The 12,388-nt window shown below is 47.5% G+C and overlaps 2 protein-coding genes across 4 annotated transcripts in view; both read left to right on the top strand.

Moving 5' to 3' along the window:
- GRAMD1C (GRAM domain containing 1C) overlaps positions 1–2,882 on the top strand; it is a 51,909-nt gene extending 49,027 nt beyond the window's left edge. For all 3 annotated transcript variants that reach the window (XM_030957182.1, XM_030957100.1, XM_030957271.1), the window contains exons 17-18: positions 298–403; positions 2,125–2,882. In XM_030957182.1, coding sequence (XP_030813042.1) covers positions 298–403; positions 2,125–2,202 — 184 coding nt within the window. In that variant the 3' untranslated portion in view covers positions 2,203–2,882. The remainder of the gene's footprint in view (positions 1–297; positions 404–2,124) is intronic.
- Positions 2,883–3,414: 532 nt separating this feature from the next.
- On the top strand, positions 3,415–10,705 carry ZDHHC23 (zinc finger DHHC-type containing 23). Its single transcript, XM_030962067.1, has 4 exons — positions 3,415–3,544; positions 3,762–4,457; positions 5,168–5,335; positions 6,131–10,705. Exons 1-4 carry the CDS (start codon positions 3,438–3,440, stop codon positions 6,396–6,398), a joined length of 1,239 nt encoding a protein of 412 aa, XP_030817927.1. The 5' UTR covers positions 3,415–3,437; the 3' UTR covers positions 6,399–10,705.
- Positions 10,706–12,388: the final 1,683 nt, after the last annotated feature.

Below are 12,388 nucleotides of genomic sequence, written 5' to 3'. Positions count from 1 at the left end.
CAGAACTGGTTAGAGTGACTTTCTTTTTAAGAAGGATCTTGCTCCCTGAAATGCGGACCTTACATTGTAAACATAATGTGAGCACAGTTTTTTCTTGGTGGCTGTTGCCTGCAAAGGTCTGAGGTACTAGCTTCAAGCAAACAGGTATTGGAATTCAACTGCAGGCAGCTTTGTATGTGGCTTTTGTAAGAGGATGCTCTTAGCAATGCCAGAGCAATGGTGGCAGAGAACAGTTGCTTTTTAAAAGGCATTGAGGTGCATGTTTCATGTTTCTGATGTAATCTCAATCTTTTTCAGCATATCCCCAGAAATTGTATCAAAAGAGGAGATACCTCAATATGATAAGGAACAGGTTAAACATGTGAAGGGAGTTTTAAGAGACTCAATTGAAATGCTTGAGCAGGTAAGTCTGAAAATCTTTCCTGGTGATGTTCTTGTTTCTCAACAACTCAAGTTTTCTCGCTTGTGTTATCATAGCTTGCTGTGGTCTGGGGCTAGATAAAGTTTTCTTGACCTGTTTTGCCCCAGGCTTGAGTTTAGTTAACAGGCAGTGCTTATATTTCTGATGTTTCAGATTGTTTCGGTTTTGAATTTGTTTCTTGGAGGATTGGAGGTTTTTTTTTTTTGGTTGGTTGGTTTTTGTTTGGGTTGGTTCATTTGTTTGTTTGTGGGTAGGTTTGTTTTGTTTTGTTTTTTGTTGGTTTGGGTTTTTTTATTTGACTAAGATGTAAGTACCCATGTCAATTTTCTTAAACTTGTCGAGTGCTTAAGAGATGTGTTAATGCAGTTCTGAATCATGACAAAGCAAAGACTGGAGTATTTCAAAACAGATTCCCTTTTCTAAGAATACTCATATTAAGATTTGTGAGGTGTTTTCCCATCTTATTAGGGAATTTCTTCATTCAGGTTTATCCTGACATTTGTTCCCCACTACTCTTCTAGATATTGGCAAGAGCTTCATTTAGCATTGATATCAAGGGGCCACCTAATCTCCAATGAAAAATAAATCATTTCTGCAGACCATATGTTTCTGAGAGGTTCCATAGAAGATAATCCTCCTTCACAGTAACTTAAAATTTCAGGCTCTTGTATACTACAGACAAAAAAAAAAAAGTTGAATATTGTTGTGTCTCTCTGATCCTGAAGTCCATGACTGTTAAATCCTTGCAATCCCTAGGCTGAAATTTCAACTCAGTACCTGAAGGACAGTAAATTCATGCTTTAATTTTTACTTACTACTCAGGGATGTTCTGATTTTAACTTCATTTATTATATCTTGAAATGCAATGGAATAAATTATTAGTTTAGGAAAGCTGAAGGGAGAGTTCACATGTACGTTCCTCCATCATTTGCTCTTTGTTCTTCCATGAAAGTGCCCATGTCAATTTTCTCCACTAAAGGAGGTTAGAAAAAGAAGCCATTTCTTACACTCCTCATTTAGAGGTGTCTCTGCATGCACAACTGCTATTAATCTATTAATTAACCACTTTGATCGCAACTTGGAAAAGTGTGAGTGCTGGAAGTTTCACTTTAGAGATGAAATTTTCTGGTTTTCATGCCATTTTTATTTTCTCTGCTTACTATCCAAACAATTCCTAATTCTGAAGTGTTAAGTGCTTTTGAACACACAGTGTAAAAAAAGGAAAGTGAGAATTTAGCCACCTTCTTCATCCAGAATAACACTTTTTGTCTGGGAGTCCTGACGCATCTTTATGCTTGCTACCTTGTGTTTTCTGAGTGTTATCAATAATCTAAACATGTTTTGTGCACCAAAATGCACTAGGAGGGCCAGGTAGTAAAAGAAAATTCATGTTGTGCTGCCATGTTCCTTGGAGTATTTGCACTGAACATTATCTCTGACTAAAAATGAGTGGCGTGGTTTATCTTCTGTGCTGTTGTCTGGTGAGGTGTTAAGACTTTATCATCCTGGACTGTTAGTATTTATAAACTCTACAGAGTGTAGCTGTTAGGAGAGCACAGTAAGCTGTTTATGGAAACAGGGAGGAGGAAATCACATGAAATCTTTAAAAGAAAATGAGGAGGGAGACTTTATTTTCCTGATATCTCACCCATGTGGGAGACTGACTTAAGTAATTGGTGGGGGGGTGGATTGTATCTTCACAGCTGAAGATTTCCCTTTCCATGCTCCAAAGAAGCTTTGACCACTTGAACAGGACACAGAGCAGCAAGACTGAGAGTTAATAGCCACATCAGCTTTTCATTCAAGATGCTGGAAGAACAGATGTGTGTGTGAGGACTTGTGGGGTAGGGACTGTAACTGTCTCCTCTGGACTCTTTACTGTTGCACAGAATAAAAGGTTTGTGGAAGAAGTAAGTCGGGTTCTGCGTTGCCATAGCTTGGCAGTCTTGTCTCTCCTGCCAGCCTTCTTCCCTGGGGAGTCTCAATTCCAAACAGTGCAGAGCTCTTGGATCCATCCCACGGTGAGTGAGTGAAGGCAGTTGTACTGCTGGTGAATGGCTCTGAACATTTCAGAGGGGAAAAAACACCCTTGGCAGAGAACTGGGCTTGTCCCTTATGAAATTGCAGCTTTTTATGTCAACGTAGGAAAATGACCATCAGTGAAGAGTGTTTTGGAGAAAAAAGAATGTTAGTGGATTCACAGCCACAGGATCTTCATAGGCTTTTTTTAGCCATGGGGACCTTGTGAAATAAGTCACCATCTTAACGATGAATATGCCTAAGATTAATTAACAGGAAAAGGTTTGAGATCTGTTGCATACTGCAAGCTTTGGCAGGCTGCCTTCTGCCATATGTTTCCAGCTCTCCCAGAGAAATGTCAGCCCGCGGTGTTTTCCCTCTATCAAGGGCTGTGCTTCAGCGTGGTGTGCCCACTGATGATGAAACTCCTTTTCATGTGCTTCAAGCGTTTTCCAAGCAGGTTGAGGGAAAGAAGATGAATACAGAAAGAAAATCCCAGAAAATGCAAGGGCCCCCTCCGTCGAGTTTGGGCCGTGTTAGGAGGGCAGCGCTGGCTCGTGCGGTGCACAGCCCGTCGGGCAGTGGTGCAGACACAGTATGGGGTGGGGAGGGGGTGCAGGGTGGGTGTGGAGGTGTGCGGGGGGCAGCTTTCCCCGGCCCCGTGTCCAGCCCCGGGGAGCGGGGCCGGCCCGGGCCCGCGGCGCCGCCGCCCCGGCCGCCACCTGTTGCGCTGCCCCTTTAAGGCAGGTGCCCCCGCGTGACGGCGGTGCCGCCCCCGCGCGCCCATTGGCGCGCGCCGCCGTCAGGTGGACGGTCCGGGCGAGGGCACCGCCCCCGCACACCTCGGGGCGCGCGCGGCCAATGGCGGGCGGGCGCCGCGGCGGGGCCGGGGCGGGGCCGCGGGGCGGGGGGCGGTGGCGCGCGCGGGGCACCTGAGGCGGCGGCGCCGGCGGGAGCCGCTCCCGGCCCCGCGGGAGGGACGGGGCGGGCGGCGGCGATGGAGGAGCCGCTCTGCTGCTGCGAGTACGTGGACCGGCGCGGCCGGCGCAACCACCTGGCGGCGTGCTGCTGCGACTGCGAGGAGCTGGACGACGGCTGCGACAGGTACCGGCTCCCTGACCCCCAGGGGCCGCCGACTGCGGGACACCCTCCCGGCGGCGGCGTCCCCGCGGGGCTGCCGCCCTGAGGGTGGGGGAGCTGCGCCCCGCTTACCGGGAAACTTGTCGGGAGAGAGGGAAAGGGGAGGCGGAGCGGGACGGGGCAGGAGGCGGGAGCGCGGCTGTCCCGGTGCCAGCCGGCGCTGTGCTCTCCGCGCTCGCAGGTGGCTGACGTGCAAATCCCTGCCCCCGGGAGCGCTGGAGAGGATCGCCGACACCATCGCGGACCGGCTGCGGGTCCCCTGGTTCTCGGGGGCCGTGAAGATCAACGTCAGCCTCGTGCCGCCGCTCGTCCTGCTGCCCGTCTTCCTCCACGTTGCCGCCCTGCACTTCCTGCTGGGGCTCATCGTCCTGACGTCCCTGCCCGTTGTGGTGCTGTGGTATTACTACCTCACCCACCGGAGGAAGGAACGGACTCTGTTCTTCTTGAGCCTGGGGCTCTTCTCCTTGGGATATATGTACTATGTGTTTCTCCGGGAGGTGGTTCCCCGGGGCCACGTGGAGCATTCCCAAGTGGTCACTCTCACGTGCGGGTTAATTCTTATGCTTGCAGCCCTGTCTCGAGCCAAGAAGGACCCTGGCTACCTTCCCATCCCAGCAGGCAACGAGAAGCCATCGCACCAGGGTTTGCACAACAAGAGTATTAGAGGGAGCTCCAGCGGGCTCCATGGCATCTCAGGTGCTGCCAGCAGTCGTGCTGTGAATGGGGAGGCTAAAGGTTATTGCAGGATGTCAGCTGAGCAGCCAGCAGGTGTGAAAAAGGACTGGTGCACTAAATGCCAGCTGGTCAGGCCAGCCCGAGCAGGGCACTGCCGGCTTTGTGGCAGGTGCGTGAGGAGACTGGACCATCACTGTGTCTGGTAGGTTTTGCAGGGCTGAGGCTCCCTGGGTTCTTTCTCTGAGTTCCCTCCTTTTTAAAGTAAGCTTCTTTTTCTACAGTCCCCGGCAAATAGAGTTGCTTTTGCTATGTGCAAGACCTTATGACACTCTTTAAATACAAATAGCTTTGTATTTACCCTTTAAAAGAACAGTTAGAATAACTATCATTCTAAGTGGGTTGAGCTGATAGCTGAAAGCTTCTACAGCATACTTCATAATTGCTTTTATTTCTCTACTGTTTTTCATCGCTTTTGGATTGTTTTTGCAGTGGGTTTTCTTGGATTTGTTTTTTTTCTTTAAACTTGGTCTGTAGAGCACTAGTAACCCTGCAGTTCAGTTGCATTAGCGCTCTCCTGGGGCAAGGGAGCCCAAAGCTACCTTTTGGGTGTTCCTGTGGTGCTGGAACCGAGGGGGCAGTAGGATATAATGTATCTCTGCAAAGGATACTACCCCTGCTAAAATTTTGATGCAAACAGTCTGCTGCTGTTACCCTACAGGTCTATTGTCTTGTGTTTGTAACCTTTCTATATAAAGTTATAAAGCTTCCTTGAACATTTTTCTAAGTTCTTAGCCTGTGTCAACTGGAAGTACCTTGGAAATCAGGTTCTCTGACAGCTGGGGGAGGAAGAAGAAATAGAAGACTGTTTCTTTTCTTTTTTTAAGCAAAGTAATCTTTTATTTCCTTTTGGAGGATTAACAGCTGCGTAGGGGAGCAGAACCATCAAGCTTTCATCCTTGCACTCTCCTTCTTCATGCTCACCTCTGTGTATGGGATTACCTTGACACTGCACACCATCTGTAGGGGCCGGAGTCTGTTTGTGGCATTGTTCTACTGCCCCGGGGCCTATTCTGACTACAGGTGAGATGTCTGTCTGGGAGAGAGCTGCGGTGGGAGCAGGCTTGCTCAGGCAGCTTGGCTCCTGTTCCTCATTCTGCTGGTTGTCAGACCTGATCACAAAGTGTTCCCTAAAAAACTCTGGAAAGCAAAGACGTGTTTCTACTTTTGCCAAGGTGGGCAGCCTAGCCTCAGAGAGAGCTTGCTATTTATGTGGAAAAAGTTGAAGGAGCTAGGACTAGAAGTATTTATTGTGTTATGTATAGATGTACACCCCCCCAATGCATGTAATGGTCTGACAGCCTGGAATCCACATGCTCTCTCTCCCTCTCATTCCTTACTATTTATCTAGTGAATGTCCTCCAAGCTATCTGCCTCGAACATGCTGTGTCTGGCAGGGAAGGTGGTGGGAGCTATTGGACGTGAGTCCAGAGACCAGCACTACCACAGATGGGCAGAGTACTGATCGTACTCAAGTGACCCTTCCTCTACTCCATCTCACGACCTGTAGAGTGAGAGCATCCTGGGGTCCTTAAATAAGGCCTGAGCACCATTACAATATGAAGAGTAAAGAGCTAGGTTGTGTGACAGCAATGTGTAAGAGTAGCTCTGCTTGCAGTAAAAGCTCTCATTAAGTAAACCCTGAAGCTTTAATTTTGAGAAAGCCTTTAAGGATTATCTGATGAAAGCAGCAAAGTGAGATCACTGTGGCAGATGTAGACAGGGATTTGAAAGGATAGTGATTACCAGGGAAAGTCACTTTAAAGCAGCTGCTCCTGTACTAAATGGCTTCCTTCCCATCTTTTTCCCTGCTGCCAGCTCTGCTCTGTCGTTCACCTGTGTATGGTACTGTGCCATTGTAACAGCTGGCATGGGATACATCCTCCTTATCCAGCTGTTGAACATCAGCTACAACGTGACTGAGAGGGAAGCTCGGCTGGCTCTGCGGGACAATACTGGGCACAGGCTGCTGGGCGGATTAGTGATAGACACTGGTCAGTATAACAGGGGACTCCTGTGCAACTGGGGCCACTTCCTGAGCCTGGGGGCTTCTCCTCCACAGCGCTCTGCCGAGGACATCGTGTGACACCCCTCGTTCTGCAGATGGCCTTGTGTCATGGCTCACTGACTTTGTTTAGCAGGGGAGCAGCCCCTCCCACCAGGACTCCTCCTCACACAGCCTTTCCTCGTGGTCATTATGTGGGCTATCCCCTCTCTGACAACAGCAGATGTTTTCCCCAGTGGAATGGTTCTTCACATGCTGTCAGCCAGCAATAGGATGCAGAAAGCAGTAAGCCATATGTGCAGGTGGGGAGAGGAGGAGCCTGCTGCCTTTTTTCACCGTGGGAAACAGCAAGAAAAGCACAAGGTTTTGAGAACTTGAGTTTCCCTTAGATGTGAATACTGGCATCAGGAGGAACCTGCTGCTGGGCTTCAGAGAGTGCACTGGTTCCTGCAAAGGTTAAGGAATCCCTGGATTTGTACCTATGTGTGGCATTTTGGAGATGTCAGAAGAATGAACTTTGGACACAGATAACAGATGAACCCCTGCAGAAACCAGATTCTTTGGCTAGAAGAGACTGTCTAGGCAGTCACTGGGCAGTGCTCTCCTCTCTGGTGCATCTATTTATTTTTACAATCTCTGATTCCATCCAGCTGTGTACATGCTTCTATTAAGTGCCTTTGTGAGCTACATTCCTGTAGGACTTTGTAAGATCCCTTCACCTCTTGACCCCTAAAGTTGTTATTCCATCCCTGTCTGTCTAAATGAGTGAAAAGAGATCCCATTGTTCTTTCTGCAAGCTGGGTCTGTATTGGTTTGAAGGCTTTGCTCATCTCCCTCAAAGTGTTTCTGCTTTGATTATTGGTTGTGACATGTGACAGCAGGTAAATACACCAAGTAAGGAGTTTTGAAGCAACATGTGACAATGAACTTTGAGGGCAAAACAAGAGTGCTGTCTGTCTGGTATTACTGTAGCTTTACCTTCTTCCTGTGTCTATGGGAGAAGGGAGTCTGTGGGAGAGTAGGCAGTTCTACTACCATCATGTTGGGTAGGTAGCATCTTGGTTGTATTGCTGTCAGCACAGTGATCTTGTCTCCTCTCAAACCGGTTACTGTGGAGCTGCCTGACTGTAGATGTGGTTTCTCAAGCCAAGAAGCCAAGGAACAGATCAACCCTAAGGTACATAGGAGGAGGTGGAGGATGTGTTGGAGGTGTTTGTTTTTGGGATAGATGACCTGTACTGGCAAGTAAATGAACCTCTTAAAACGTGCTCTGCAAGAGTGCCATTTTTTCCTCATCAGCCTGCAACTGTATTATGGCCTGGACTCAAGCTTCAGCCAAAATAACAAGGGTTTGGTGGCAGTGGTTTCTGGATTTCATGCGTGGGACTTTTTTGTGGCTTTTTGGTTTAAGCCTTTTATGTAGGCCGTTGGCCCTGCAGTAATAGGAGAGGTCTGGCTGGAAGAGCTGGGGACCGTGGCACAAGAATTTCAGGTTGGGCCTAAGTTGCAAAAGCGGAGATAGAGCTTTGTTCCTAGCTATGGTGTTTTCAGACGTGTGCAGTGTGCGTGGGTCATGCCTGCCCCTGAGTGCATGGGCATGGCAGGCAGCTGGGGGATGTTGGGCAAGTGATGCACATTCACTGTGCTGCTGTGCAGTAGCTTTGAAGAATAAATGGATGGTGCATGATGCCAAAAGAAAGCAGGGGCTGTCCGCTGGGATCCCTGCCATATTTTTTGAGTGCTTCTCATGATATGTCCCAGTTTAAGGTAAAGACAGTGTTGCTTTTTGCACTGTTTGGTTTCCTCAAGTGGCACATTTTATAACCACCAGATAATTAAGGAGCAGCTGCATTTGGAATGTGGCTATACAGTTACTGAATTTCCCTTATTTCTTTCCCCTTTTCATCCAGTAAGCAGTTCTTTATAAGGAGGTAAAGGGACAGCTCTTTTGCTTCCTACCTCTAACCAAGCACAGCAGAAAGTTCTGACCACTTTCTTGACCCTAATGTGAATAAAAAAGTATGCAGCTGGACTGTGCAAAGTGTTCCTTTATGACCTTCTGTTTGGAACTTGAAAGCCTGATCTTAGGAGCTCAAATTGAGACGAAGTTGCTTCCACTTGAGTTGTCTGTAAATGTTTCCATGGCACATATGTATATTGTGATGCCTGCTGAGATGATGTCAAGCTTGGCAACCCTGGAGATTAGGATGCTGTGGGCTAGGAGGATCTTATTAGATTTTACCCCGCTGGCAATGAGGAAGATAAAGGCAGAAGGACCTCCTGGGCTAAATGAACCCCTGCAGTGGAGACAGCCAATTTGTCCGTCCCTGTGTGCTGCATGCACAGGAATCAATCATGCACCCACAGGCTGAACAAGCTCTGGGAGCTTTTGCAGGTTTGAGATAAGTGATTTCTCAGAGTCCTGCTACTCCTGGCTTGGAGAAAGCAGAGCAGATCACAAGGTGCTTCCCTGGCAGTGCTAACCCTGTGGTGCTTACTTGCTCCCACAGGCAGAGGTTGGTTTCACCTTTGCAGCCTGTCTGTCACTGTAGCTTTGTCCCTTGTCTCTTAGCGAGTGGAAGGTTTCATCTGAACTGCTTACACCCAGACTCTCTCTGTTCTCCCAGGCAGCGTGGAATTTGGACTGCAGATTAGGAACAAAGGACCTGAGACTAATGTAACCATTCCATACCTTGATCAAACATGCTCCAGTAGAGTGGGGCAAAGTGCTAAAGTAAATTCCATTTTTTGCACTGGCTCCAGGGGGAACTGAAACCATCCAGGGCACTAAAAGATTGCAAGGATGGAGTTTTTTTCTAGGAGGAAAATGCAGCGCTGATTCCTCAGTGAATAGGAGATTCAGGTGGCTGTAATCTGCATAGTAATGGTGACTGTTTCTTTAACGGCATGGCATTGGTTTACCTCTTCTTCCTGATAGGATTTGCTTTGTGAACACATTGGGAGATGAGAAGCATAAAGTAATGGGATATTTCAAAGGCATCTAAATGGGCGGAAGAGTTTCAGTCCTTTCAGATGCATACGTGGGAACTCTCCTTTTAACATCGCTGAGAATTAGCAGGAAACCCTTGGAGGGTAATGCTTCCTTTCCAGTTATTGCAAGGGCAAACTGTTGTGATCTGGTGTGCTCAGGAACAGTTTATTCTCTGAGTAATTTCCTGCTGAGCTTGGTACTGACCATGCTGGTAGAAAAATGTTAAAATCTAGATATACAGAGTCAGTCCTTGGGCTCCCTATGTTAGTAGCTGCCTAGATCCATGCCACCTGGGGGTTGGAGCAGTGGGAGCAGCCTGCATGTGACAGGGGACTTGTGGGTTGTGTGTGGCTTTCAGGCAAGGACCAGTGTCTCACCTGTAAAGCTGTATGCCTGGCAGTGCAGAAAACAGTACCCTGCTGGCTCTTGATCGTTTTCCCTGTGTGTGAAGAGAGGACCTGAAGCTGATCAAGAGCAGGGAAGGATTTTGGTAATAGCCAGTCTTGATGCTTTTCCACTCAGACTTTGAAAGTTAGTTTATAAACTAAAGCATAGTTTATCTTGCTTTACCTATGACCTTTTAAGAGGCATTTGTTGTTTCACAAATAGTGTGGACTTCTGCAGACCAGGCAGCTCTTAGGAGCCCAGGATTCTGGTTTTGCTGGTGTTGTAGTGTTACACCCTCCGTGTCCAAGTGCCATCACCCCACTGTTTGGTGTCTGTAGTAGGAACAGTGCATCATTAGATACACCCTGTAAGGGGTGGCTTGGCACTCTTTAACTGTGTCTTCCTGCATTGTGCTTTTTTGTAGGCGAGTCACAGGTCCCCACGTTGACTGTTTCTCCATTTAACTTGTCCTCAAATGACAAAAGTCACTGGTGAGCCTGAGCTGGTGCTGCTTGTGACTCCTAATCACATTTCAGCCTTCATGCTATGATGGTGCTTTTTTTTCCCTTCAAAGTAGGTTGCTTTCAAGTGTCTTAATGAAACCATTTGCTGTAAAATTTCTTCTGAAGATAAAATGGATACTGCCTCACTGCCTAATGTCTTAATAATGTGCTTGGTTTTTTTCCTCCTATATGAATGTATATTGCCTCATTAGGGCAGGAAGCGTGTGTGATTATGGATGTGTTTTCCTGTATTCCTTTCAGTGAAAAATTCTACAGTTACATAGGATTTTTTTTGCCACTACCAGGAGGATTCTGCAGCAAAAATCTGTTTGCAGACAGGTGAGGTTCTTTGTGAAATGTGGGAATTCAGCCTCCCAAGATCTTGTCTTTATGGAATTCCTCTGCTGATAATGTGAAGAGTGATGGGCTCTAGAAGAAAGTTGAAAGTATTTTTTTTAAACCTGAGCTTTAGGAAGAAATTTTGTGAAACATTTGTGAGCTTTTTTGAAGAGACTGATGTGTGTATGTTTATGTCCATTTTGCATCATGTTCAGTGTTTCCAAATGGGTATCAAATGAATCAAAATAAACTAATGGAAATGATCTCTGGAGTGGCCTGTTGATTTATGCTGACACATGCAGGCAAGCTGAATGATCAAAAGCTGCCCCTATCTCATGGCTATTCAGCTGCGAGCTGGACTTGGCAATAAGGGAGCAAAAGGCTAAGGAAAACTTGGGAAACAAACGTTCTTCCAGTTCTGCAAAGGTTGACCTTTGTGTTTGTTGGTGGTGACATGAGAGACCTGCTGGCAGTTCTCAGCATCCTAGAGACATTCCCTCATGGTAGCAATTTGAATGGTAGCCATTCATGGTAGCAATGCGTTATCAGTATCTGAGCAGGTTCCAGGCCTTTTTATCCTGTGTCTTGCTTTCCCCCTGGCACCTGCCCACATAATACACCCAGAACCCCAAAAAGGAACAATCTCTTGCTTTAAACTCTTTTCTAAGCCATATTTGGAAATTACATAGGATATTCTCCTTGTAGATAGTGGGAAGAGATGTAACCTTCAATTCTGTTGGTATCTTGGAACTACTGTTGAAAGTCAATATAACTTTTAATGAGTAGACTAACAGGTGCCTTTGATTGTTCAAGAGCTCGCCTTTGATTTGCCTGGGTGGTACTTCTGTCTGCTGTTCAGCTGTTTGTTTGAAGATAACTTTGCACTGCTGACAGCAAGGACCTTCCAGTAGGGTTTTAGTTGGATGAGAGTGGTGTTTGCAGAAGGTTGTCAGACTTGGACACCCAAGCATGACCAGCTTTAACTCCAGTGCTGTTGATGGGGACACAAGAAACTTCCGTCTCCCCTAGCTTTTGTTTTTTCCCATGTTGTGGCTTGCTGTGCTGGCCCTGCAGAGGCAGGGCCATGCCTGGAATGGCAGCTCCTGTGCTGGGAAGGCCAAGGTCCACTGCTGGGGCAGGTGCCTGTAATGGATAACAGGTTTGCAAATATATGGGCTGTGGATCACACTGCAGTGGTCCATGGACTCCTCCCAGGCTAACTATTGTTCCTCCCTGCCTGGGCGGAGGAGAGGAAATTGTTTAATATTTCAGGCACCCTTTCAGATCCAGTTTGTGCAGGGCCTGGGGGGCTTGGAAGTGACTGGTGTACAGATTTAATGAGAAAATGGTATTTCTGTGGGTAAGGTTTTGGGAAACTGTTAAAGTGCTGTAGGGGCAGGGGTCTTGCTAGAGGATGGGGAGTTTGCAATCACTTCAAGGTTCTGTATTTGCTGTTGTACTGCAGTAAAAGTCCTCCCCCCACCCCTGTGCAAGAGAACGAAAGCCTGGCTGTGCAGCCACCTCCCTCTCTTGCTAAGAAAAGCAAGGAGCTGACAGGGAGGAGTGTGCCTGAGCTGTGAGTGTGGGCTGATGACCAGCATTAAGGCACTGACATCTGCATCTAGCCAAGTGTTGGAGCAGAAGGAATGCTCTGGCACAGCTGCAAGCTGAAGCTGTTTCCTTGGTCTGACAAGCTCTCATGTCACCCTCCTGTGGGAGCCTCAATTTGCAAAACACCAACATCGTGCCAGGGATTTTAGGGGTATCCTGTGCATCATCTAGCACGGCCTTGCTTCTGCCAAGGAGGCATGAGTTGTTTCAGCCAAGTGTGCATCAATAGGGAAGTCAAG

The sequence above is a fragment of the Camarhynchus parvulus genome, chromosome 1, assembly GCF_901933205.1.
Source record: "Camarhynchus parvulus chromosome 1, STF_HiC, whole genome shotgun sequence".
Taxonomy (NCBI): domain Eukaryota; kingdom Metazoa; phylum Chordata; class Aves; order Passeriformes; family Thraupidae; genus Camarhynchus; species Camarhynchus parvulus.
The sequence above is the reverse complement of the archived record's forward strand: the minus strand, read 5'-3'. Positions and strand labels throughout refer to the sequence as shown.

What these genes read in the sequence shown, in the direction of transcription:
- ZDHHC23 (XM_030962067.1), top strand. Translation starts at nt 3,438, where the DNA reads ATGGAGGAGCCGCTCTGCTGCTGCGAGTACGTGGACCGGCGCGGCCGG. An exon ending in CTGGACCATCACTGTGTCTG is followed by an intron (nt 4,458 to 5,167) that starts GTAGGTTTTGCA and finishes TTCCTTTTGGAG; the next exon opens with GATTAACAGCTGCGTAGGGG. An exon ending in GGGGCCTATTCTGACTACAG is followed by an intron (nt 5,336 to 6,130) that starts GTGAGATGTCTG and finishes CCCTGCTGCCAG; the next exon opens with CTCTGCTCTGTCGTTCACCT.